At 40.6% G+C, this 27,780-nt stretch overlaps 1 protein-coding gene across 5 annotated transcripts in view; it reads right to left on the bottom strand.

Moving 5' to 3' along the window:
- Positions 1 to 27,170, bottom strand: part of bms1 (BMS1 ribosome biogenesis factor) — a 32,139-nt gene extending 4,969 nt beyond the window's left edge. For 2 of the 5 annotated variants that reach the window (XM_049563867.1, XM_049563868.1), the window contains exons 1-17: positions 23,926 to 24,103; positions 23,482 to 23,672; positions 21,278 to 21,357; positions 20,249 to 20,437; positions 19,967 to 20,109; positions 16,653 to 16,774; positions 16,311 to 16,504; positions 16,026 to 16,168; positions 15,005 to 15,537; positions 12,808 to 12,909; positions 11,212 to 11,363; positions 10,806 to 10,887; positions 9,469 to 9,548; positions 3,634 to 3,822; positions 3,264 to 3,452; positions 1,630 to 1,810; positions 166 to 224 (exon numbers count right to left, since the gene is read on the bottom strand). In XM_049563867.1, the coding sequence (XP_049419824.1) occupies positions 166 to 224; positions 1,630 to 1,810; positions 3,264 to 3,452; positions 3,634 to 3,822; positions 9,469 to 9,548; positions 10,806 to 10,887; positions 11,212 to 11,363; positions 12,808 to 12,909; positions 15,005 to 15,537; positions 16,026 to 16,168; positions 16,311 to 16,504; positions 16,653 to 16,774; positions 19,967 to 20,109; positions 20,249 to 20,437; positions 21,278 to 21,357; positions 23,482 to 23,672; positions 23,926 to 24,098 (2,802 nt within the window). In that variant the 5' untranslated portion in view covers positions 24,099 to 24,103. Of the gene's footprint in view, positions 1 to 165; positions 225 to 1,629; positions 1,811 to 3,263; positions 3,453 to 3,633; positions 3,826 to 9,468; positions 9,549 to 10,805; positions 10,888 to 11,211; positions 11,364 to 12,807; positions 12,910 to 15,004; positions 15,538 to 16,025; positions 16,169 to 16,310; positions 16,505 to 16,652; positions 16,775 to 19,966; positions 20,110 to 20,248; positions 20,438 to 21,277; positions 21,358 to 23,481; positions 23,673 to 23,925; positions 24,107 to 27,071 lie in introns of those variants that run through there. The other 3 variants (XM_049563864.1, XM_049563865.1, XM_049563866.1) reach the window with 3 other exon arrangements.
- Positions 27,171 to 27,780: the final 610 nt, after the last annotated feature.

Genomic DNA, 27,780 nt, shown 5'->3' with positions numbered 1-27,780 from the left:
AATATTGCCATTTTACCATTTGCTGTTGCCATTTGGGAACTGGTAATGATCTCATTTCTACTAGATTTTGTTTAATTTTACACTAACATGATCTGAAGAATTTAAATGGAACTAACCATTCACACTGAGCTAAACTGCTGTAACTAGAGGAAATAACTGACTTACTTTAGTTCCTGCTACTGTCTGCACAGCCAGGAAGCCGGTGCCCTGTGGTGTGATGGGACCTTCAATGAAACAAAAGGAGAGAGAGAATACTAGTAATTATCCAATAGAACTGATAAGATATTCCTTCTCAACAGCAATAACAGTGTAATTATACAGGAAGACATTAATTCTACTGACTTGACAGACTATGCTAATGGATCATAGACAATGTACCCTTTTGTCTCTATCATTTAAAAACAACACATTACAGTACATCAAAACCTTTAACAATGACTACATGTACAAATACACCAATAATCCAGCAATACTGTAACTAAAGTAGTGGTGTGTGTGAGGTAGATGTTAACAGCATAATCTGATTATGTTATATGATTGGTTGAAGTAAGTATTATGTGACATTTAAGAAACAGTCCACTGTCACCATGTTTGTTTGTTTTCAGTCTTTTGACTCTCCCCTCTGGTGCCATCTGTTGGATCTATCTATGCCAGGCATGTCCAAAGTCCATTCCAGGGGGCCACTGTGGCCAGCAGACTGACTGGCCAGCACCACACAATACAATATTGGTAAATCACTCAAGATCTCTTTGCATTTTTTCCCATTCACCTCACGATGGCAGGACTATCATACAGTTTTAGGAAGAGCTCTAAGCTACTTTTACAATATTTTTTTAGAGTGTGGAGGAAGTACAAAGCCAGAGCAGCAATTATACATCTTTATAAATTTGTCTAAGACTGTCTAAGTCTAAGAAGCCATAGATGGAATGAGCTACCTCCTTAAATTAAAGAGGAGTCAAATTTTCTGTCAAAGCAAATGTTATACAATAGCTGCTAGATGGTATTCCCCATAGAATGTAGAGATCTTAATATTTTTGCAGTTTTTTTTTTTTTTTTTCAATTAATGAAGAACTATGGAATACAACCACTGCCTTTTATAATGTGAGTTCTGTTTTTTGGGAATCTATGACAATTTTAACTCATCTGCTTTCTGGGGAAAAATGTGTTTCAAATGATTGCATTTTCTGATGTTCTACAGTTCTAATGTTTCTGTCTGTTTCTGTCTTGATGGAGACTGGCGGATTGTGAAAACACCAGGGACAACAATGGCAAAAAGTCCAAGAGTTAATTTTCTATTTCTGACAAAGTCTAAAATATGTTGTACTTTCTAAATCTATATTATATATATACTATTATCTATATTATGGTTTGATATTGTCAAACCAAACTGTATCTTTGTAGTAATTCTTACAAAATAAAAACCAGTAGAAGTATTGGTATTGTCTTAAAAATCCAGTATTAGCATAATGATGCCTTACTCTAACATGTAGCCCGAATAAGATTCTTATTTGCATGTTAACAAAGCCATTCCAAAAAAAAAGAAAATGTAGTTAAAGTCAATAAAAAAAAAGCAATTTCTTCACTGTACACCAGCAGTCAACAGTGTAATGTGTTCTAACTGTGTCTTACCCCAGATAGATGCTCCACAGTGCATGTGCTGCGGTGTGTATTTGAGCAGGCGATGACGTCCGTTATGATCCTCGATGTGGTAGAGGGGGATGGTCTGGAAGCGCCTCCAGCCTAATGATAGGATGAGGGGGTCCCGTGTCTTCAGGATGCGGTTATACCAGCGGTGTTTCTTCAGTCGCATCTGACATACACAGAACCATTTCAAAATATTACCAAGAAAGTCAAATAGTCAAATAGTTAATAAAAATCAATGGATAAACAGTGGAAATAATTAGGTCAAATTAATGGATTAACAAATAAAATGATTAGGTAAAATTAATGGATAAACATCGGAAATAGCTGGGTAAATTCAATGCATAAAGAGGTAAAAGAATTAGGCATAAATCAATGGATAAACATGAAATAATTAGCTAAAAATAAATGGATGAAAAATAGCAGCACACAACTCTAGTTAGCTAAAGACGCTAATGTTGGCTCCTCAGCTGAAACGCATCCATAACTACATGTTTTTGCCCATATTAAATAAGTGAATTCTACTGTGAGTGCAAATACTTTTGAAAGTGGTGCTACATGACCAGACAAAACACAGAAAAGGGACTGTGGCATTTCGCTTTTGCACAGGGGATTGAAAACCTACAGCTACCAGAGTGCTACATCGGACCAATACATTGGCAGGTGACGTAATGCAAACTCATCCATTTGACACACTGGAGGCTGGCTGGTGGCAAATTCTGTGATATTACAGCTAAAACATGTTTCTTGGTTTATACCTGATCAACACTGCTTAGTTGTTCAGCCTCAATTCTCACTGTGCAGGAAACAGTACACTACTTGTTCACAACTCTCGCTATTAGACCTAAACAAGGCACTAAAATACATTTGTGAAGACATTTTAAGTGAGAAATAGTGCAATAACATAATGTTGATTTATTTTCTATCAGCACTGCACTAGTTTTGTTGTTTGATTGGATTTCGGTTTGAGTTTAAGAGATGGAGAGAGACAGAGAGAAGGGCGGGTTTGTTTCTTGATCTGCTTATATACTCTTTGTGTTTATGGTAGTGACATGGGTGGTGGTCAATACATAATTGCAGAAGTACTACAGTGCCTGTAGTTCAATCAACAGCCCAGGAGAGACAGCAAAACTCCGCTAGATGACCCATTTTGTGTCATCTAGCGGAGTTTCACTGAACCACAGTTCATTTACACATAATACCAACACTGTTTTGATACAAAGCTATTTGAAAATTGGTGAAGTATCACTTTAAGACCTATGATAAACATTGCTAATTGACCCTCAATTAAAATACAGTACAACAATCAGTTCTCCCAAATTGTACACTGTTTCCATTTGAGCAAATTATTTGGTGAAACATCATCAACAGGATTACTGTATAAAATAAAATCATCTATATGTCTAATTCATCCTTTCATCTTCTCTGGCATCCCTGTACGGTTTGAATGACAACTACCAATGGCAAAAACTAAATGGGCTATGTAAATGAGCAACTGAATAAGAGTTTGTTTAAATCTTACCTAATAGCTGAATCACGAAAAAGCCTTAAAAGTTGTAAAAACATTAGCAACGTCTCAGGATATCCACAAGTACTACGAGTCATGAGCAAACAAAACATACCTGTAGGTATCCCACATTTCCCTCACTGGAGCCCAGTCCTCCGAGGATGATTGGATAATGGGGGTCGAAGTTGGTGACAAACTCGCAGGGTAGAGAGGCGATTTCTAATCTGACGTACATTCCTGGACGGAAGCCTTCGTATTGCACTCTGGTCTCATCATCCACATCCTCAAACTCTGCCCTGTTCAGCTGAGCACAAAATGCAGAAAAAAATCCTCATCATTATATTCTTACTAATAAGACAGGAATATACAAATCTGATTTATGTTTCCTCATGCATCCTTTTGAAATGTTGTGGAAGATTTTATGTATAATGAAACTCTCTTGTACATTACAGATCATGTCTCTACAGAAGGTCCAAACCAGATACCTCTGCCTGCTTCTGCAGCTCCTCCTTCAGATCATCAAAGTAAGTGGCATCTCCGTCGTCATACTCTGTATCAAATCTCTCCTTCAGCCTTCGTTTCTTCTCCAGACGCTTGTTCTTTTGAACTTCATCATCATCCACCTTCATCACACCTTCTTCATCACCATCATCATCTTCTTCTTTCTCACTATCCTGCTGGTCACAAGATGTACAAGACAAAACATCATCCAACTGAGAAAATCAAAGGCATTAATGAGTTGTCACGGGCTGTAAACCCTTTACCATTTGAACATTCAAACACTTCAAATCAGGTCAACTGTGGCTACTTAAACAAGGTACTGTAACAAAGTACGCTGTCAACTGTGTACTGTACAAGCTTGAAAACACAGAGAGTCACTGGAAATAGTAAGTACAGTATTTTCTATTTGGGTCCCAAAACACTGGGGTTTCAAATGAGCTGATTCAGATATATATGTGAACACACTGCTCCTTAGTTTATTCATCCTAACTCACAGTGCAGTCCGTAAGGTATTTGGGCACTTTGGTACATACTGTGTAAAAATGCAAGACTGGTGTACAGTCCTGACTTTCTGTTTTAATCCTGAAGTGTTTATATCCATATCTGTAGAAACTGAGAAATAAAGGCTGAATAATATAGGAAATCAATCTAATAGCATTTTTTTAGACTAGGATCTGTTATTTTTAAAAGTTTCTTATTTTCTCTATTAATCACCATACACGAGCAATAAATCAATAACCAAAACAACACTGCATACAGTCAACAAATAAACTGGTCTTCCATGTAGGCCAGGGGCCTGTATCACGAACCAGAATTAATGTCTTAGCAAGGTAACTTCAGGGTTAACCCTGGGTTTTCGGTCTCACGAAGCCGGTTCAGTTCTTATCGGGGTAGATCACCATGGTAACTTACTCTGAACGGCTATCCTGCTCCGGAGCAGGGTAAGTTCAGGGTTGAATCTGATTCTATAAAATGCACCACCCACTGGCCAATCAGCTGTTTGGAAAAAAATGACTCCGCTGACAGAAATGCAGCCCAGTCATGACAGGAAGTTTGATTAATTTGATTGTTTTTGATTTGAAAGTTTATTTTGAACATTAAAAAAGAAAAGAAAGCAACAACAGACAATGAAAAGATTGTCCAAAAAGGAGTGGAAAGAAGTCGGAATGTCAGAAAGAAACTGATAATTTGCAGATACTTAATAGCACCATTAATTAGTGCCAACATTTTGTTTTGTTGGAGGAAATGATCCCTGTTAAAGATAATGGGCCTAACTGACAGCTTTGCTGCTGGAAATGTGGAAAGTAGCCTATCATGTCTACACTTCATGGTGTTTGAGGGATTTTCCTTTTTGTTTTTTAAATAGGGAGACTAGGTATATTTTTGCGCAGCTGTTAATTTCTAACACAGCTCAATATCAGGATGATTTTATTCAGACTTTCAATTTGGTGTTGATATGATTTAATTGTGGCGTCAGCTTTAAGCTTTATTGTAGCATATATAACGTTATGACAAAGAAGACCAATTTATCAGACGCAATGATGTTAGACGATAATTGTAATACACGCAATTCATCTGCGCAGCATTGATTTCATGGGATTCAAGGGTGTGATCAGTGTCAGATGTACAGGTACAGGTACTGTAGCTACTTAAACCAGTGATGAGTCATTTAACCTACACATCATTTTATTTGCTACCTTGTGTTGTCTTGATTTTTCCCTCTCTCCTCCTCTATTTCTTCTTTCCTGACCCGTTTCTTTTCTTCTCTATTATGTGATTTCATTGATGTTTTGACAGGGGAATTTCTTTGATAAGCTTTTAGTAGCTTCTAACCTCTCCGGCACTTTTCTTTTTTTAATCTTGTAAATGTTATACTGTCTGTTTTTAACATTATGTGCTAATAAACTAATCTAAACTAAAACTAAACATTATTCATACTGTTATGTGTTGCCACGCATGTTTCCTCCTCCTGCAGCTGCCACGGTGTTGGCCTTTTCTCTAATGTTGCTTTTCTCCTCCTCATATTTTAGTAGAATTAATCTCTGATCCTCACGAGAAATACTTTTTTTCCCCTCACATACGGCACTCTGTGAGGACGCTCAGTGACGCTCAATGACGCTGCGCTTCTCTCATGATTGTGATTGGCCCACTGCGTGCGCATTCACGGCTCTTGATAAAGCAACCCTGGGTTGAGTTACCGAGTTGATATCCAGCGTCGTGATACCGATTATCCTGATTGCCATTGTTAGGGTTAGTCAACCCAGGATAGGTCTGGGTAACCCAGGAAAGGTTGATCTCGCTTCGTGATACAGGCCCCAGGCATGTGTTAAAATGAAATATGATGAACTGATGCATGAACTGATATGAATAACACTTCTTTATTTAGTTTTGAATTGTAAAAAGCTACAATTACTGAAACCTACAGTGCATATTTACTACAATTTGACAATTTTATTGTCAATTACTTCTCTACTCCGATTGCCAACACCTGTCTGCTATGAGTGCATCTTTGGTACACTGCCACTTGCCACTCTCTTTATCAATCAATGACATTCTCGCTACACACACCCTACTCTCTGAGCTTGGCTACTCTTACAAAAATATAACATAAGCATGTGGATTGCGCTTAAACCCAGCCTTGGCCATTTTCAAATGGCAGTACTGTGTGCATCAAAGCCAATGGTGGCGTGGCATCATACAAGCTGTTTTCATTATTTGCTTTTATTTGCATGTCACGGCATATGGGAGAGTGTGCATGCAAAGCCTACAAGGCCAGGTGTTTCCGATTCTTTCGGAAACACTTGGCCGAAAGGAAAGGAGTGATGACATCTTTCTGTTGGAACAAGTGTTCTCCCTTACTTACAGCATGCAAGTTCACTCTCTAGACCATTTTACATCCAAATTTAGATTGGTAGTAGCACAGCAATGCTGAAACTACAAATACTACCTCACAGCCATATGCCCCCGCAAACCTGTCAAGGTGCAGTTACAGTTTACATCCATGTCTATCCAGACTCACATGTAGCCATGACAATTGGCAGTGCTTCAAATATGAATGCTTCTACAAAAAAGCTACAAATTCTAAAACACGGATGCTTCACACACATCTTCCCCCCAGCAGCACAGCAGATGTATACAATCAGCAGTTTCAAGGTGGACACCCAAGATTAGTGTCACCAATTAAGTATCTGACCAAATGTGTCCACTTCTGTTCCTGAGTTAGGGCGCTGAGTAATGGCCAAGAAAGAGTTTTTGCAGAACATTATGATGTCACAATAAAGTTGACCTTTGACCTTTTGGATATAAAATCTATAAACTTCATCGTTTAATCCTACGAGACATTTGTGTAAAATGTTGTCATAATCAATGTATGAATTATTGAGTTATTGTCAGACATGTTTTATAAGGACCCACTGACCTTAACTTTTGACAACCACAATGTTATCAGTTCATCCTTGTGTCCAAACAGACGTCTGAGCCAAATTTGAAAAAATTCCATTGAGTTGTTCTTGAGATATCGAGTTCATGAGAATGAGACGGATGCAAGGGCACAATGACCTTTGACCATCAAATTCTAAACAGTTCATCGTTGAGTCCAAGGAGACTTTTGTGCCAAATTTGAAGAAATTCCCTGAAGGTGTTCATGAGATATCGTGTTAAGAAAAAACGATTGGATGGACTCACGGATGGACAAAGGGGTTGCCATGGCTATCACTGGTGCTGAGGCATAAAAATGTATTAGTATGTATTATTAAATATATATAATATTTATCATTACTCTATATACAGTACAGGCCAAAAGTTTGGACACACCTTCTCATTCAATGCGTTTTCTTTATTTTCATGACTATTTACATTGTAGATTCTCACTGAAGGCATCAAAACTATGAATGAACACATGTGGAGTTATGTACTTAACAAAAAAAGGTGAAATAACTGAAAACATGTTTTATATTCTAGTTTCTTCAAAATAGCCACCCTTTGCTCTGATTACTGCTTTGCACACTCTTGGCATTCTCTCGATGAGCTTCAAGAGGTAGTCACCTGAAATGGTTTTCCAACAGTCTTGAAGGAGTTCCCAGAGGTGTTTAGCACTTGTTGGCCCCTTGCCTTCACTCTGCGGTCCAGCTCACCCCAAACCATCTCGATTGGGTTCAGGTCCGGTGACTGTGGAGGCCAGGTCATCTGCCGCAGCACTCCATCACTCTCCTTCTTGGTCAAATAGCCCTTACACAGCCTGGAGGTGTGTTTGGGGTCATTGTCCTGTTGAAAAATAAATGATCGTCCAACTAAACACAAACCGGATGGGATGGCATGTCGCTCAGGATGCTGTGGTAGCCATGCTGGTTCAGTGTGCCTTCAATTTTGAAGGCACACCTTTTCTGCGTCTCACAAAGACACGGCAGTTGGAACCAAAGATCTCAAATTTGGACTCATCAGACCAAAGCACAGATTTCCACTGGTCTAATGTCCATTCCTTTCGTTTCTTGGCCCAAAAAATCTCTTCTGCTTGTTGCCTCTCCTTAGCAGTGGTTTCCTAGCAGCTATTTGACCATGAAGGCCTGATTCGCGCAGTCTCCTCTTAACAGTTGTTCTAGAGATGGGTCTGCTGCTAGAACTCTGTGTGGCATTCATCTGGTCTCTGATCTGAGCTGCTGTTAACTTGCGATTTCTGAGGCTGGTGACTCGGATGAACTTATCCTCAGAAGCAGAGGTGACTCTTGGTCTTCCTTTCCTGGGTCGGTCCTCATGTGTGCCAGTTTCAGATGGCATTTAAAGTTTTTGCAATTTTCCGGACTGACTGACCTTCATTTCTTAAAGTAATGATGGCCACTCGTTTTTCTTTAGTTAGCTGATTGGTTCTTGCCATAATATGAATTTTAACAGTTGTCCAATAGGGATGTCGGCTGTGTATTAACCTGACTTCTGCACAACACAACTGATGGTCCCAACCCCATTGACAAAGCAAGAAATTCCACTAATTAACCCTGATAAGGCACACCTGTGAAGTGGAAACCATTTCAGGTGACTACCTCTTGAAGCTCATGGAGAGAATGCCAAGAGTGTGCAAAGCAGTAATCAGAGCAAAGGGTGGCTATTTTGAAGAAACTAGAATATAAAACAGTTATATTTCAGTTCAGTAGTTCAGTAGTTCAGTTATTTCACCTTTTTTTGTTAAGTGCATAACTTCACATGTGTTCATTCATAGTTTTGATGCCTTCAGTGAGAATCTACAATGTAAATAGTCATGAAAATAAAGAAAACGCATTGAATGAGAAGGTGTGTCCAAACTTTTGGCCTGTACTGTATATTAGAAAATTCAATATAACCATGTCCCTAGAACTTGGTCCAATAAACATGTACAAACAAAATAAAGCAAAAGTAAATTTCTTGAAATGGGCAGAGAGGCAACGACAGTATGGGGTGGGGGAGCCCTTCTGTGTAAAGTTTGCATGTTCTCCCCATATCAGCGTGGGTTTTCTCCGGGTACTCTGGCGTCCTCCCACAGTCCAAAGACATGCAGGTTAATTGGTGATTCTAAATTGACCGTAGGTGTGTATGTGAGCGTGAATGGCTGTCTGTCTTTATGTGTCAGCCCTATGATAGTCTGGCGACCTGTCCAGACCCTGCCTCTCACCCAGTGTCAGCTAGGATAGGCTCCAGCACACTCATGACCCCAGACAGGATAAGCGGTTACAGAAAAATGAATGAATGAAAAAATGAATATATCATAATCATATAAATATTGCATAATGTGTCAATGGTCAGTCAGTGGAATATAAACTTGATTTCAACTACTCCACATAAATCAGACGTACCTCAGCCTGTTCCTGCTTCCCAGTTTGGCCCTTGTGGACTTCTCCAGTTTCCAAATCCTCAAAGTCACCATACAGCTCCTCTGGACACAGCACAATAATTAAAGACTGTACGTTAAGGTCATTTATGCTACCATGTGGTTTGTGTGCTTCAAAGGTCAGGAACAACACTGTGGTTCTCCATGAAGGGACTCTTTAAAGGGCCAGAGTGTAATATTTGGCATGGATTACTGTCAAATCTGAATCTGAATCTGAATATTCTACCCATTAATATGTTTATATAAGTGTATAATCGCTATAAAATAAAATTCGTTTGGTTTTCGTAGCCTTATAATTATGCTTATATATATAGCAAGGGCCTTGCTAGAGGTCACCATCTTGTGCCGCCATGTATGTACGGCAGCCCGAGCGGACAATCCAGACAGCCAGAGAACACGAGAATAGTGAAAGTTTTTTTTTTTAGTTATAAAGTTTGCAAATGGACCACACTTACCACACAACAGGAGAGAATGAACCCGAACCGTCATCTGCGAGGAAAAGAAGACGCAAAGGGGGGCAAAGAAAACGGGACAAGCAGCGGCAGAGAACAAACATTGGTGATGTTTTTCAGCAATGGAGGGGGTTCATGAAGGACAAAGGGTTCAATCCGACGCTGAAGGGGCATGTTTTCTGCTGGACAGGTAAACTACTAAAATAAATGCTACTATTTGTCAGCACGTAGTATAATAGCGTTACGTGTCGGACTCGACAAGTAGGGAGTGAGGAGGAGAATTTGTAACGTTACATCATCTCCAGGTAGAGCAATTACTGTAAAACACTTGCAAAAATTTTAGTCTTGTGTCAAAGGCATAACAGACAATAGGATAGCAGTAACGTTACTCCTGTGTACCCTGCTGATTGGATTCAGTACAGCTGCAGCCTATTTCAAATCACCTGTGCTGTGGACTGTGTAACAAACCTGATGAAGCCATGGGCGAAACGCGTTGTTTTGTAGACTGAGTAATAAAATAAGAAGCAATTCAGCCCTGTGTGCAGTGAATCCACTTTTGTTATCCTCGGAGGCCACCGTAACTTTGCCGACGGGAGGGGTGAGCACAGGCGAGCGAGTGAGCGCTGCAATCTAGAATTTAAACGCTACGTGTCACTGTTTTCAACCCATTTTACACACTGGCCCTTTAAAGAGCCCAGCTACACCAGTATCCTTCCTAACTGAATGTCAAAGTAACCCCCCTCACATGTATCTTGCACTGAGGGTTTTTAGCGTTTTGTTTTTCTACCACAAGTAAAACATTTAAATCCATGTGTTTGGGGTCGTGGGTTGGTTCTCTCTCCTGTCTTACCATCCTCCTTCAGCAGTGTGGCAGCATCTTGGCCCTCTTCCCACTTCCCTGTAACAAAGCAGTCCCTGATGGAGTTTAGCATCTGGAAAAAGAAAACATGGCACCCTTTAAGTATTTAAGGTTCATTTCAAGCTCTTTTTGTATTTGATGTTATATCAACAGCACATCAGGAACCCAGCACTCTAAGGCTACATTAACACTGCAGGCAAATCAGATTTGTCTCTTAAATCAGATCTTTAAGACAGACTGTCTGCATTGTTATTTGCAAGTGATCACATCATATTTGTGTCCAGACGTCACCGAGCTATCTACATAGGTTTGATGTGGTAAAGAAATAGGCGGTGGCTGGCAGTCTGAACGAAATCTAACTTTACCAGCAACACTAGTGTATTAATAACCACTGTACCTCCTCTAAGTCCCAGTTGTGGGAGGTGCTGGGGTTGAAACGGGAGCAGTCGACAGCATTTGCTTGGGACTTTTTGCTCTTCTGAGGGCGGCTGACTCGAAACAGCCCCCCCAGCTCCTCATCCTCATCCTCAGAATCCTCAGCCTCTACAACTGAAAACAAAAACTATGAATGTCAAGAAACACCAAAATTCAGAGGTATACATACAGTATTTGTATATTGTTATGTTGTTGAGAAATATTTTGACAGCACCTCTAACATTTATTGCAAAATGCCAAAATATGGCTTAATACATAGCTTCCACTGGTCACTTGGTAAAATAAGATGTTTTGTAGCACACTTTTGCTTTTGTTGGTCACAAATGACAAACAGCAAAAGACAGCTAACCATATTAGCAACAAACAGATGCTGTGTTAATATTAGGGTTGAGTCAAACAATCGGATGTATGTATGAGGATGTTCTTTCTAGGCCCCACTCATTTCCAGTTTAAAACCCATCCATTCCAAATACGGATACGGATACAGATAATTTAGTTGGTTAAACATGCAGATAATGGAGTATTCACTCATGCGCTTACTGTGGCAAAAATAGGAATATCTGAAATAATTTGATGACTTTGACCCATTTCCACCAAGCAGTCTGGTGCAGTTCAGGTCAGTTCAGTAGGCAACTTTTACATTCCCACTGTGAAAAGCTGTGGATGGTACCAATTGAACCATTCCTTACTGTCCCCATTTTTGGTCACCCCTCTGTTTAGGTACCTTTCACACAGATCCAGTAATAAAAGTGGACCTAGAAACACTGCATTCTGTGGATTGGTCAACAGAAGACGGTCACTCTTGCTAAGAGCTAAGTTGTGGCTGGTTTTGAGGCTTATGTAACCACTGCTCATACTGTTGAAAGTCTTACAAGTCTTTACATTAGTAAACCATAACTATAAAATGAAAGGGTGTTTTGCTGCCTCTCACAGCAGCTGTAGACTGAGAAAAAATAACTTAATTCACTGGGCCGACTGCCGGCAACTTTTAAGGTAGAAGGTTTACTTATAATGTTACTCAATGCACGAGTTGATGATGTGAATCCATCAGCACACCTGAAATTTCAATATGACAACTTTGACCATTCCATTGGTTTATATTGTCTCTCTTGGAGGACATATACTTTTTGTAATGAATGGATCTTCAAGCAATCAAAAATATTTATGAGTTTTGACCAGATTATGTGAATTGCCTATATTCTAATCCTCACTTGGAGAAAAAAAAGTGCTTCTCCAAAAAGAACCTCCCTTGCTTACCAAAGACAGACTTAATGCACAGACCTCCTATTTTTAACAATCCCTTCGAGAGAAAATCTCACTCTAGCCTGTTCTATTTTGTTCTGAAAATGTCGGCGTGCAACCCAACATCTTTGGCATGTCTATACTGACATCCTGGTGCTTACTTGTTGACATACAGTATATGCTAATACTAATTAGCGTTAGACTGATAAATTGGCTGGGCTGATATATATTGTAGATATTATCATATATCCTTATAATACAGAATATTCATAGAAATATACATCAATGTGCACATACAACCAGAGTGTCAGGTTACCTGAACCATAAACCAGTTTTCTCAGATTGGGGGCAGCCTCTTGTTGCCGTAAGAACGCTTCTGACGCTTTCTGCTGCAGACCCTCCTTCCACCTCAGAGCCCCTGTGGACAGAAACAGGACAAGGAAATCAACCGAGAGATGATATATACAATCACTAAACCTCCAGATGCTGCCTTCGGTACCATCGACAAACTTAGTCCCTTTGACTGAAAGCTTTACCTTTCCTGTCCTACTCAGCATGAATCTTTAATTCCAACAACTTTTCTGTGTGGTCTGAGCTAACACAATGAACAACAAGTACTGGTTTATGTACTGCTACATAGTAACACTGTGTTTTTCTCATCAGATTCAGTCAAAGATCACCAAGAGATTACAGCGAAAGTGTAATAAAAAATAGCTGAACAATAGAGCTGAACTTCAGTAACACCTGACAAAACATTCTCACCGCAAGGAGCATTTATACCCCTTTTTGACAGTCATGGGCTGGCTTGACTTAGCTTTGTTTGGTTTGGGCCATCAACCCAGTGCAGCAGGGATTTGCATTTCCATTACAACAGGGCTACCCACGTGAAGGTGTGTCTTTAACTGCTGACGGCTTGTCTTGAGCCATGACGTTTAAAAGCAGCAGGCTGATCCATGGCTAAAGGCACCCATTATTTTTGATGCATGCGTTTTTCCATCACAGCATAGCCCACATCAGGACAGGTAGTTTACCTGTTGGAGGTGAGCTGTTTGCAGAGGGGCAGTAAGAGCCTGTTGTCTGCAGCTCTTCATCAACATCTCACTGTGGCTGTTTCTGCTTTTACTCTTCCTCCCTGCAGTATTATTACTTGCTTTTATTGAAGAAAAGTCGCTAACAATGTTCTGCTAATTCAGTGATAAACACATTAAATTTCCCACAAATTCATTACAATAAAACCCTTCAGTTATTATGTTAGGTATAAACTTTTATTGTGAAGCAGCCCAATAAGGGAATGTTGAAGTTTTCAAGCAGCAACTTCACACAACTTGTTATATGGCTGACAGCGAACATCAGACAGCTAATGATTTTTTTATTGTTGATAAATCTGTTGATCATATTCTAAATTAATAAATTATTTTTTGTTCTATAAAATGTCAATAAATTAATGGTCTCATTTGAAAGCTAACACACTTACGTTTTTTTGCCCAACAGTCAGAAGTGCTTCTGTCATTGAGTTACATAAGTTTCAACACAATGAAATATTAGTTATTTTTATATTCACCAGAATATTTTCTTGAAAAAAGATGCAGTGTTGGCTATCGAGGCCATAGCACCAGTATTGGAAGGCTCCTATTGGCTCAAGTGAAGTGTCAATCACAAGATCAGGAGTTAAGCACCATCTTGGCATAGGGTGGTTAGTTCGTTTAAATGCAGAACAGCAGAAATTATGGATAATATGTGGGGAAATATGAACGTCTGAAACGATGCAATTGCAGTTAGTGGATAACTGGAGATATAATGTGTTCAGACTAAATATTTTGTTGGAGTTAGATTGTCTGAACTAATGTTAATCAGTGTGTTTACATGCACAGTTAAGTCAAGTTAAGGTTTTAGTTCAACTAGTCCATTCATTGGACTACTGTCCTTGTCCCAGTTAGTCATGTATTTAAAAGTATTTAATTCTTTCAGCTGACACAGCATGAACTGGGTCTCCCCGTCCGTCCAGAAATGCACAGCTCTAGATGTAGATTTCGCCATGTTGTTACCAGCTTCTTCTTGTTTACGTGTATTTTAAATGTCCGGTTTTAGTTGGACTGACACAATAAAACTATTTTATCTAATGTCATGTAAATGTACTGAGTGTACGAAATTAAGTGGGAGCTGTGGAAGCTGTGATTCAGTCTGGATAATATGGATCTGTGGATTATGATAACGCTTCAAAGGTAAGTTAGAACTGTTTGCTTTTTGTCTGACAGAAACATTTATTGAGTCTGCTGTGGTGGTTGTATCTTGAAATGGTGAGCATAACTGGCACCAGGAGGAACGTAGCTTTTCTTTGATATGTCATGAGTAAAACACAGCTGTTTATGTATCATAATCATCAAAAATTCACTTTAGGAGGACCTGCAGATAGGCTGTATAACTTTTTATACTTTGACGTATTTGAGCCAGTATCAGAAGAGAAAAAGTTGGATTAGTGAAACCTTTTGTAAAAATTTACACTGTGTATTTACCTTGCTCTTCCTCCTCCTCACTGTCACTTGCTGTTTCTTTCTTCATTGTCGCATCAGCTCCATCATCCTCTTCCACCGATTCATCTTCAGACTCTTCTTCATCATCATCCTCCTCTTCATCATCACTCTCTTCCTCTTCAGAACAGTGTCCAGAGTCTCCTGCTCCTACAGCCTCCCCCTCATCTTCACCCTCCTCCTCACTCATCTCCAGGTCATCTTCACTGTCAGCAAAAGCCGGCACCTCAGCGCTCTCCTCTAGTTTCTGTTTCTTCACCGGTGGAGCGTCTCTTGCAGTCTTTTCTGTCTTGTCACATTCGGCTCTTGCCTCTTTGAGAAACGTGGACAGGGGATCATTGTCTTCATCCTCCTCCTGCTCCCCCTGCTCACTGTCTTCCCCGTCACCATCCTCGTCGTCCTCATCATCACTGGAGCCGCTGACATCCTCCTCCTCTTCCTCAGTGAAGACCACCTTCCTCCTCTTCCTCTGGGTGTTAGGATCCCAAACACACTCCTCCTGAGGCCCCTTCTTCTCTCTAACACACACACACACACACACACACACAAAACAAGACAGTCTTTGTCAAATACAAGGCTGCGGTATATTCCCTGAAGTAGCAGAACATTTATGATGCTTTGTACTATTCTTTTGCCAATTGTGTGTGCCAACAAATTAAATGTGAATATTGACAAATTCACAAAATCTAATCATCAATTTCTACTCAGAATTCAGCTTTATTTCACCAACTGTGGTTGTGTTTCCTCATACATTTAGATACACAAACAATCACCCATATCGAGAAGCTCACATTCATTCCAATAACCTCTCTCTTTGTAATACACTGAATTCATTGCCATGTTGGTGGGAGCAGCTTGACCTTGTGTGTGCTTTGAAACATGGAACATTATCCTGCTGGAATTAGCCATTAGACTGTGGCCATAAGGGGTCACACATGGTTGGCAACTGACATCTGCCATACAAAAGAAGTGAGGAGAGAAAGACTGGAGCTGTGAGGTGTCTCACCCGCTCTGCTCGCTGATGTCTGTGGACTCCAGGGTGGCTGAGCCGCTGAACAGAGACACCTTACTGGCAGCCATCTTGGCATCCAGGGTGGCATGTGTGTCGATGAGTGACTGGACCAGCTCTGTGGTGGGCCGCACCTCCTCCTGGACCACCGCAAAAGAATACACATCACACCAAATACAAACAATATTGTAATCTGATTTAAATGGTAAGATTTGTAGTTAGTGAATACAAATACAAAAAGCTAGATGAGATGAGTGACACACTCTCATGCCAAGCACACACCTGCTGCTGATTGACGTGGTTAGCAGGCAGGTCGATATACACTGCATCTTTGTCATACACGACACCCCCGACGCCAGCCATGGGTGCATAGAGCAAACGCTCCTTCTCATTCAGTGCTCTCTTCTTCTGAGCATCTGGCAGGGCGCATGGGTCAGGCAGGAAGTTCACATCTGCTACCTGAAAGTCTCCTACACCTGCAGGGAGCAGCAACACACAATATATCATTGTACATGTTTCCAGGGAACTCTGTTACTCTGCTACTCTATTTCTCATTGCTGCTTTAAACAGCATGATGTTTAGTACTAAAGGTTTTTGCAGGGAACTAGTACTATGCTTATGTACCTGGAATATGGACCTGGCTTTTGTTTTTCAAATATGTCCCTCGCAGGTAGCCGTAGAGTGACACTGTCCGGTCACACTTGGGGTCCGTCCTCACCTTCTCAGGGTCAGTTAAGTCCTCCATACTGTTTGAGTGCAGAGAGGAGAATTGAGAAAATAATGATTGAGTGAGTATAAAGTCAAACAATGCAAGTACACTCACATAACTAAATACATCAGTTACACACAAACCGCTCCTTTCAAATAAAAAATGCCACCAAAACAGCTGTGTGGTTGGTCTTTATCTAGCACGCTTATCAATTCAGTGCTCATGAGATTCTTGTACAATGAAGCAATTTAGGTAACAGTTTCGTTGTCCGGCTGGACATTTCATTTTCATTTTTCATGTTTATTTGATAGGGACAGATACATATACATAGAGAATTGCACAGCCATTAACCAATACAATGTATCACAGCATTTGTAGCTACTGCTAATTTCCAATGCCCGTCCCTAGAAGGGCCTTTAAAAAAAACATACAAAACAACATACACATACACAACAACAAATACACATATTTATATACAGATACACATCATATGCATATTGTATACCTACCCTACCTCCCACCCCACCCACCTACCCACCCCTACACATGACTACATAACTGATTACCTTTTAAAAAATTCCTTCAGTTTGATTTTAAAATGTCGACAGTTTTGTTCTGTTTTAAGTTGGATAGGCAGTCCATTCCATATATTAGCTCCCTTTATGACAAAGGATGTCTGGCCAAAGGAAGTCTTCCGTTACGGCACTTCACACTTCCCTGCAGTGGTATTCCTAGTGACCAGCCCCACGGCCTGTAACGGTCGCATCATGTCACTGAGAACCTGAGAGGCCTGGCCATGTAAACACCTGTGTATAAGATTGGCATTTCCAAATGTAATATAGTTGTCAAAGCTGAGCATGTTCAGGTTCCTCAGGACGTGACAGTGGTGCGATCTAGAGACCTTTTTATTTTTATTTTTTTTTTTAAGATATTTTTTGGGCCTTTTAGCCTTTAATGGATAGGACAGACAAGCGTGAAGGGGGAAGAGAGAGAGGGAGGGAAGGACATGCAGCAAAGGACCACAGGCTGGAGTTGAACCCGGGACGCTGCGGCAACAGCCTTGTACATGGGGCGCCTGCTCTACCACTAAGCCACCGACACCCCTAGAGACCTTTTTATTGACAGGAATTCTGACAGTTACTAGACTCACAAGTCAGTGTTTGTGTTTAGATGGGCAGATACAATTTCAGAGTTTAAAAAATCTCCCTACGTTGCAGAACTAATAGTAAATCCGCAGGGCGATCCTTTGGTGGCTCGCTGAACTCTTGTGCTTGTAAACATAGTCCCACTAGAAACACGTGTAGCGGTACAAAATGGCTCAGCCACACTCGCAGAAAATGCTGTCAAAGTTAGTGAATGTTTGTCGCGTTTGCGGCGACACATTCTCGCCAACTAAAAGAAACAAACAATCTTTTACAAGGCCATGACTCATCCGTCCGGCCGGACTATAGAGGGAATCGCCTTGTTATTTACAAATACTTCCTGGTAGAAAACCAGCAGAGCTTTTCGATATATATAAATATATATAAAAAAGCTCTGCTGGTTTTCTACTGGTTTATAGACTTAATAAACATTGGATTAGACTAAACGGTGATACAGTGATGTGAAAAACGTGATTTTATATATATATATATATAATCACGTTTTTTACATCACTGTATCACCGTTTAGTCTAATCCGATGTTTATTAAGTCTATAAACACAATGACTAAACAAACATTACTATTTCTTAGCTGTTAGCAGTGTCTGTAATAGGTAATAACTCACGGTCCGTGAAAAAAATATTTTTTCCAGCGGATATCTTAGTTACAACATGATTGAGCTAGCAAAGCAGTTTTGTGTTGCTATGTGTGGTATTTATTCAGTTTTGGGAAATCACGATGTCTAGAAAGCATCAGTGGCTGCAGCTGACAGGGACAGCTAACAGCAGCAGCAAAGCTAACATCAGGACGTCATTTGTTAAAAGCCTCCCGTTGTCGGATACGACATGAAACTACTCCAGTTAGCTCAATCATGTTGTAACTAAGACATCCGCTGGAAAAAATATTTTCTTCACGGATGAGCACATGTTTGATGAAACAGAGTTAAATCTCTCGGCATCCATTTTCAAGCTCTCTGTGTGTTTGTTTCCTTGCGGACGAGAAAAGGGGGAGCGCACATTTCTGAGAAGGCGTGTCCTTTTCAAAAATGCAGGAGGCGTTGCTTTGTTGCCGGCCGTTTTCGCCGGTGTGTTAAACACACTTTAGAAAGGAGTGTCCCCAGACTATCAGAAGGCGGAGATCTCTGATTGTCTGGTAGCGAGACTAGACAGTTACTAATATTAATATCATATCAGAGATTGCTCTGTTTCATGCAGCTGTGACAGTCATGCCAGTGATCCAATATGCAAAATACCCAGAGCCAGGAACTGATACATCTAAATGGATTGTCATGTTCTGACTTACACCTGCATTTAACAAGTCTACAATGGCAGTCATTTAGCCAAGTTTGTTTTATCAGCTTTTTAAAACTGGCATGAGCAAAGAACAGGCCTGTTCTTTTTAGTCAGACTCAAAGGGTAACTTCTGAAATTTTCAGTCTAGACCCAATTTTCCCATGTTGACTAACGGGAGCAACATTTTTAGAAATTGTTCCAGCACTGAGTGAGAGGGCTGCGCTGACACAGGCTGCAATGTAACCACTCGGGGCATTGTGCATCATCAATATATGTCCACTAAAAGTACCTATTCTTGTCACTGACAGGCTCAGATTGTTATTTTAAGTGTCTAACAACATTGTGGAAAGGATCCCTACAGAGACAGACCAGAGTTAAGATCATTTTTGTTTAACCAGAAACAGCCCAGCCCAGTAACTAAATGAATGGATTTTTTATCATTATATTTAAATCAAGACTACATATTTGAAGTAAAAATGCTCTGTTACATTTGATAGTGTGGTGCAGACTGATATATATTTAATGTTACATTTAAATTCAAGATGCGAAGAGGCTGTAATTGCTCAAACCATGTCTTAGTATATACAAAAATGTGGTATTTAAAACTCTACATTAAAAAAAAAAACAAAAACAAAAAAAAACATGCGACAGTCGACCGCATTGAGGAGTCAATTTGATCACGGCTCTTTCACTTTACATCTTCAGATCATCCATCTACAGTTCACTGAAATGGATTATTTGGACGAAATCAAACTCATGTAAGTCAGCAGTACGAAGTCTTAGCTTATCACTCACCGGTCAGCCAGCACATAAGGGTGGGAGGTCTGCCACACCAGAGGACGAAACTTCATGACTGAGATGAAGCGGCCAAGGTTCTTCACTTCTTGAGTCTGATATTCACCGTACACCATACCAGACAGGTAGAAGAGCTTGGCCCCCTGACAGGTTCAAACACAACATTTTCGATCACAGTCATGCTGTCACGGTACACACACATTAGGGCTTCAGTGGACATGACTGTGTATGTGAGCAAAGGGGGCATTTGCAGTAGTAGGGATGTGATGATGTTGTGATTACCTGATAGACCTCAGTCCAGAAGCGATGTTTGAGGTTTTTCTTGGTCTTCCTCAGTGTCTTGTTGTTCTTGAATGAATCCAGGTGAGTCAGCACACCCATGATACGAGGGAAGCCATGCACCTGACAGATATTGAGAAACTCGAAAGTTTCCATTTCAAAGCCAAAGCTGGCGTCAATCAACATCAAAACCTGGAAGGAAAGAAAAACAAACAATGCATTTAGTTCAACTCAGTTTAGTTAATAAAACGTCATTCAGCCCTTTAGAGTCTATTAAAATCAAGTTATTGAGTTATGGTGCTGAATCACAACTACCTGCCTCGCTATTCACCAAGACTGAAGGAACAGTCTGTCAACTAAATGACATTTCTTTAACATTTACTGTTAAAGGAGTTGCCTGTGACATTCAGAACATATCCATGATTCACAGTCTGGGACGGGATTGTCTGCACATGACTCTCAACATGGAAGCTGCTGTGCCAGTGGCTAGCCGCTATCGGTGCTAACTCAACAAATAGCACTAACAACTGCACAGAGCTAACATCATCAACCTAAACACTGGAGGGTGGGCGCCATGCAGCCTCAATATCAGCAGTAACAGCTGTATGAGTTCAGTGCAGCACAACAGCGATAAGCTAGCCAATGGGATATACACACACACACACACACACACACACACACACACACACACACAGGAATTCACAAACGCTAATATGCACACATATACAGACAGTATGCACATATACAAACAGTCGACCGCAGCAGAGAACAGAGGAGCTCACAGAGGGAGTGTGACCGCTCAGGACACCATTACTTCACTATATCTTTACATAGCAAATTGTGGTTTTCTGCTATATTAATGCTCTGAATGTCACATACAGCACTTTTAATATGTCTTATAGAGAAAAAAAAGGCCAAACAAATTATGTACAGTTCACTATATCACACAAAAAACAAATACAATAAAGTATGTTATACAGCTTCACACATTTATTCAATATACTTCCTTTTACTGTGAACAGAAACACTCACCAGGTCAGCTACTTTTGCAAGGTCGATCATTGTATTAATGTCATTGTTACACTCCATGAAAGTGAGGCGACGCTTCTTGCCTAAAGAATACAAAAAGTAATCAATTCGACACAGAAAAATGATGATACATTATGGTCATATGCATAACGGTGCACAGTTGGCCATAAAAAGATCAATTATTGCCTAATGTCTCATTTGTCTTAAACAGACATTTCACAGACATTTCATCTTTGTTGTTTTGCATGGATGAAATGAAACCACAGAGCAACCTAACATTTTACACTGCTCAAAAAAATTGAGGGAACACTTAAATCACACATCAGATCTTGATGAACAAATTATTGCAGTTGAAAATCTTTACTGATGTACATTGTGGAATTTGTTGAGAACAAAATGACGTAACAATAGTCAACAGAAACCGAAATTCTCCACCCACTGAGAGCTGCATTCAAAATCACACCAAAAATCAAAGTAAAATTGAAATCACAGGCTGATCCAATTTGAATGAATTTTATCATGACAACTCGTCATGTGACTCAGTAGTGTGTGTGGCCCTCATGTGCCTGCATGCACTTCTGACAATGTCTGGGTGTGCTCCAGATTAGTTGGAGAATGGTGTCCTTAGGGATCTCCTTCCAGACCTTAGTCAGGGCATCAGTGAGCTCCTGGACAGCCTGTGGCTGTACTCAGCGGAGTCAGATGCACCGATACATAACATCCCATAGGTGCTCTATTGGATTCAGGTCAGGGGAACTAGAGGGCCAGTCAATGGCATCAATGCCTTCATCATCCAGGAACTACCTACATACTCTGGCCACATGAGGCCAAGCATTGTCCTGCACCAGGACGAACCCAGAGCCCAGTGCACCAGCCTACGGTCTGACAATCGCTCTGAGGATTTCATCCTGGTACCTAACAGCAGTCAGGGTACTGTTGGCTATGACATGGAGGTCTGTGCAATCCTCTAAGTGTATGCCTCCCCAGACCATCACCGACCCACCGCAGAACTGGTCATGCCGGATGACGTTACAGGCAGCGAAACGTTCACCACAGCATCTCCAGAGTCTTTCACGTCTGTCACATGTGCTCAGTGTGAACCTGCTCTCATCTGTGAAGAGAACGGGGCGCCAATGGTTGACACACCAGTAGTCTGCTGGAGGTCATTTTGTAGGGCTTTGGCAGTGCTCCTCCTGTTTCTCCTCAAACAAAGGAGCAGATACTGGTCCTGCTGCTGGGCAGGTGTTCTTCTACCTAAACGGTCTTGCCCCGCCTTACCTCTCTGAGCTGCTTCACCGTTACACGCCAACCCTTTCCCTCAGGTCAGCTGATCAGCTGCGCCTGGTGGTGCCTAAAAGCAGGCTCAAGCTCAGAGGGGACCATGCTTTTGCTGTTGCAGCTTCAAATCTATGGAACGATTTCCCGTTGCACATTAGACAGGCCTCTTCACTGTCTATTTTTAAACCTCTCCTTAAAACCCACCTCTTTTCTTTGGCTTTTAACACCATGTAGGACATTGATTTTATTTGTTCTTACATATGTTGCCTTGTGTGATTTGTATATGTTATTGTATTTTATATGCTATGTTTGTATTTGATTATGTTATTTATTTATCTTGATGTACAGCACTTTGGGCCTCTGTGGTTATTTCAAAGTGCTTTATAAATAAAGTTGGACTGGATTAGATTCTACAGCCCTGTCCAGCTTTACTCGTGTAACAGCCAGTCTCCTGGTATCTCCTCCATGCTCTTAAGGTTTTGCTGAGAGACACAGCAAATGTTGTCGTGACTGTACGTATAGATGTGCCATCCTGGAGGAGCTGGAGGAGCTGGACGACCTGTGCGACCAAACTGGGCTGCAGGTACCACCTCATGCTACCAGTAGTGACAATGACACTAGCAGAACACAAAACTAGAGCAGAATCAGTCAGGAAGGACAGGGAGAGAGCAACTGTCTGTGGCCACCACATGTAAAACCATTCCCTTTTTGGGATTTGTTGTGCTTTTGCCTCTTCATTGCACCTGTTGTCACTTTCATTTGCACCAAAGCAGGTGAAACTGATTCACAATCACTTGTGCTTCCTAAAGGGACACATTGATATCCCTGAAGGTTAACTGACTTGGTGTTATACTGTGACCAACAAAGAGCTTGATAGACGTAGTCTGTATCTAACCCATGAAGAGAAAGACATCAGAGGCCAAACTTACCAGAAACGATGGTTACAGGTCCACATATGTCTGCGAGCTTCTGTCTGGTGAAGTTTTTGATCAGGCAGCGAATCAGGGTGCTTTTTCCCACCTTGGGGGGTCCGACTACTACAATTACAACTGGAGGGGGTTCCAGGGGAGTCCGGTCTACAAGCGGGATGTGATGTTTTTTGGTCTTTATGTCCTGGGCCCTAAAAAAATATACATGAAGAAAGGAGTTTTGCAGCTTTGTTTCATTTCTCACATTTTTATTCATTGACTACACTGGAATTTAATAAACTATTGGTTATTCCCACTTTAGATTCATTAATGAATGAAATTATGTCAAATTGCTATCCCTTATTGGATGTGAGCATACATGCAATAGAAGTGGCATCACACCTTGGATGCCACAGGTGACTGTGTCTGAAAGATGTTTAATAATGTTCACTAATAGGAACTGACCTGTGGAACGTCTTGGCCATGCGTACAGCCGACTGAACTGCAAATGCTTTGGGGTTGCGTTTCCGTCCATCCTCTTCTGTGGAGCCTCCCTGCTTCTTGAGCTTCTTCCTCTCTGCCTTTGGCCCACTGTGCTTCTGCTGATGTCGCTTCTGTTCCTTCACTTTCCCGTCCATCCTGTCTGCTGAAGAACAAACAGTTTCACTTAAGTTTATCTTCACAGAGAGTGGGAAGGTCAGACCCCGATGACAAGGCCACTACTGGGATTTATGAATTGATTCACTGACCCTACAAGCACCTAAATGTACCAATGAGGAAGACATAACATAATAACAAATGTGTTTCGGAGGTATTACCATGCAGTGATGGCAACTGACAAAAATAAAAGATATGCTGTTTACTGTGATGAAATATGACAAGTTTGAAGTGTCTACAAATTGATTTTTACACTGTTGAAACATGAACATGCCTGGAAGACAGGAGAGAAAACCATTAATAAACCTATTAACTCAGGTTTTGTCAGCTGGAGCACTTATCATGCAAGATGACAAAAACAAGGCCATTTAATAATTCAGCTGTGATCTGATGCTCTGGCTGCTGACTGTATTCAACAGTAAAATCTTTCCATGCCTTGTTGTCATCTGCAATGGAGTGAGGTCTCTGAAATGATGGAGGTATTTGACAAAGACCTGTATTCATTTGAAGCTGGATTTGCAAAACTTGGGAAAAAACAACACCTAAAACTGTGATAGGAATATCAGTGTTAAACTCAATACAGTAATTCAGGTTAGCCCAGCTGATTTAAATAGACTTTTGGCAATTTCATCAGGGTCCACATCAATACCGCCAGGGTGCACAGAGAGCTTGGTAAAACTACTTTTTCTTCTTATGCAATCTGAGTATAAGATGAGATCCAAGATGTTACTTTAGAATCACTCCATTCCTTTAAAATTTTTAAAGGTCTTTTAAAAGCTCTCTTGAAGGAAACATGTTGCTGCTCTACAGTGGCATGCAAATGTTTGGGCACCCCTGGTCCAAATTTCTTTTACTGTCACTTATGTGACTTGGTTATGAAGTGGTATCATCTCTAAAAGGCATGAAGTTAAAAATGAAACATGCTTTTCGACATTTTGAGCAAAATGAGAATATTATTTTTGTTTTGTACAATTTTAGAGTGAAAAAAGGAAAGAAGCACCATATTAAAGCTTGGGCACCCCAAAGACATTTGAGATTTTAGACAACTATTACCAGGGTCTGAGACCTTAATTTGCTTGTTAGGGCAATGGCTTGTTCACACTGACCATTAGATAAGGTCAGGAGATGCAAATTTCAAAGCTTTATAAATATCCTGACTCCTGAAACCTTGTCTCAACGATCAGCAACCATAGGCTGCTCTACACATGACTGATGCCCACAAAGCAGAAGAAAAGTAATAAGGAGATAGCAAAGAGTTTTCAGGTAGCTGTTTTCTCAGTTTGTAATGTAATTAAGAAATGGCAGTTAACAGGAACTGTGGAGGTCAAGCTGAGGTCTGAAAGACCAAAAAAACTTTCAGAGAGAGCTGCTTGTAGATTTATTATAAAGGCAAATCAAAACCCCTGTTTGACTGCAAAAGACCTGCAAGAAGCTTTATCAGGCTCTGGAGTGGTGGTGCACTGTTCTACTGTGCAGCAACACCTGTACAAATATGACCTTCATGGAAGAGTCATCAGAAGAAAAGCTTTCCTGCATCCTCACCACAAACTTCTGTGTCAGAAGTTTGCAAAGGCAAGCCTGATGCTTACTGGAAATGAGTCCTGTGGACTGATGAAGTTAAAATAGAACTTTTTGGACGCAATGAGCAAAGGTATGTTTGGAGAAAGAAGGATTTAGAATTTCGTAAGAAGAACACCTGTCCAACTGTTAAACACGGAGGTGGATCGATCATGCTTTGGGCTTGTGTTGCAGCCAGTGGCACAGGGAACTTTTTACAGGTAAAGGAAAGAATGGATTCAATTATAATTCCAGCAAATTCTGGATGCAAACATCACAGCATCTGTAAAAAATCCACAATGGACTACTTCAAGAGGAGCAAGCTGGAGGTTTTGCCATGGCCCTCACAGTCCCCCTGACCTAAACATCATTGAAAATCTATGAATAGACCTCAAAAGAGAAGTGCATACAAGGCGGCCCAAGAATCCCACAGAACTAGAAGGCTTTAGCAAGAAGAATGATTGAAAATCCTCCGAACAACTCTTAGCCGGGATAGTTGCCAAAGGGAATACTAAATACCGATCAGGTTACCTAAACTTTTGCTTAAGGCCATTTTCCTTCTTTGTTATTTTGAAATTAGACAAGCCTGAATTAAAACATTATGTTGCCTAAAACATTGAAGAAATGTTTCATCTTTAATGTCATGCCTTTTGAATATCAGTTCATCTTCAACTTATTTAACTACTCAAAGTAAATGAAATTTTGACAAGGGATCCCAAAAGTTTTGCATGCCACTGTACATAGTCTTTGGCCTTGTTGGATTGTGTATGGATGTCATTGGTTTGGCCTGTGCTCCCCTCTTCTCTCACTATTTTCCCTTGTGTTGTGCAATGTTTTGTGTGTATTTTAATATGTGACATAGTTGATGTTTTTACTGCTTTAACTAATTGTGCAGCTGTCCTGACCAGGACTCTCTGGAAGAAGAGATCTAGTATCTAAATGGGACCTTCCTGGCTAAATAAAGGCTGAATAAACTAAAACAAAATAAATACAGTGAGAAAGGCAATTTTCTGTTAAAGCCATGTATATCATTACAAGAACAAACAAATGCCCATCCAAAAACCACGCTGCTTAAATGACTCAAAGAAAGGCAACAAAACACAACTTGTCTTGTGTACTCCTCAGCATGCCGTTTGTTAAACTCAGCTAAATAAAAACGGAAAATGACCATGTATTTCAGCTAGCTTGTTATGTAGGAACAAATGATCATCATTAACTCCTTTTCAGTGTCTGTTTATCAACGTGACGAGTGAGGGAACATCAGGAATACATGCTACAGTCTGTGTGACGTTGTAACTCCAGTTCGGGTTCTCTGCCGGTACAAACAGAAGCTAGCACTGGCTACACACACACGTATTAAGAGGTTCAGGAGAAAAGGAAATAATTAGTCGCAGTACCTGAAGAGAAACCTGTTGTAGTCTGGTCTCTGTCACGACTGATTTTCAGCAGCTCTCACATGTGTGTTGTGAATTCCGACCCGGAAGTATATGAAAGTGTCACTTCCTAGTGAAACGAGTGGAAACAAAATTCAAAGAGGTTCCGCACAGTAAGGAAGGCGACAAACCCTCGTCCGCAATGGCGCCCTCTGCTGGCTTGTTAGTGATTAATGTGGCCTCTTCTAGCTGAATGAAGACAAAGCGATGAGTGGGTGAATGTTACACTGCAGCATCAACTTGGAGAGAGAAAAAACATTTTTACAAAAACGTCAGCAGAGGGCAGCAACATCATCTTTTTTTAACTGACTTTCAAAGTGTGAAGGTTTCAAATTGAAAAAGGGTGAAATGTGAGGCCAGAGGTGCTGATACCAGGGGTGTAAATATCTACAGCGCAGGCAGTGTGGTTGCACTGGGGCCGGTCAGGTGGGGGAGAGTGGAGAGAGAGTGGAGAAAGAGTCAGCCCTCCAACAATATGTTGGGTGGAGAATGGGCCCAAGCGAATGATTGTCACCTTGGAAATATGCCTGTTTTCAAAGACGAATTCTCATCAAATTAAAAACTGTGCCATTTGCTATACATAACCTTGAAACAGGCCAACCCATATCCGTCATTTTTTATATTTTTTTGTCGATAGAATCTATAATAAACTGATATGCTTATTCTAAATAAA

Source organism: Epinephelus fuscoguttatus, linkage group LG20 (genome assembly GCF_011397635.1).
Source record: "Epinephelus fuscoguttatus linkage group LG20, E.fuscoguttatus.final_Chr_v1".
Lineage (NCBI taxonomy): Eukaryota > Metazoa > Chordata > Actinopteri > Perciformes > Serranidae > Epinephelus > Epinephelus fuscoguttatus.
Note: the sequence above shows the minus strand (reverse complement) of the source record. Positions and strands in the feature narration are given on the sequence as shown.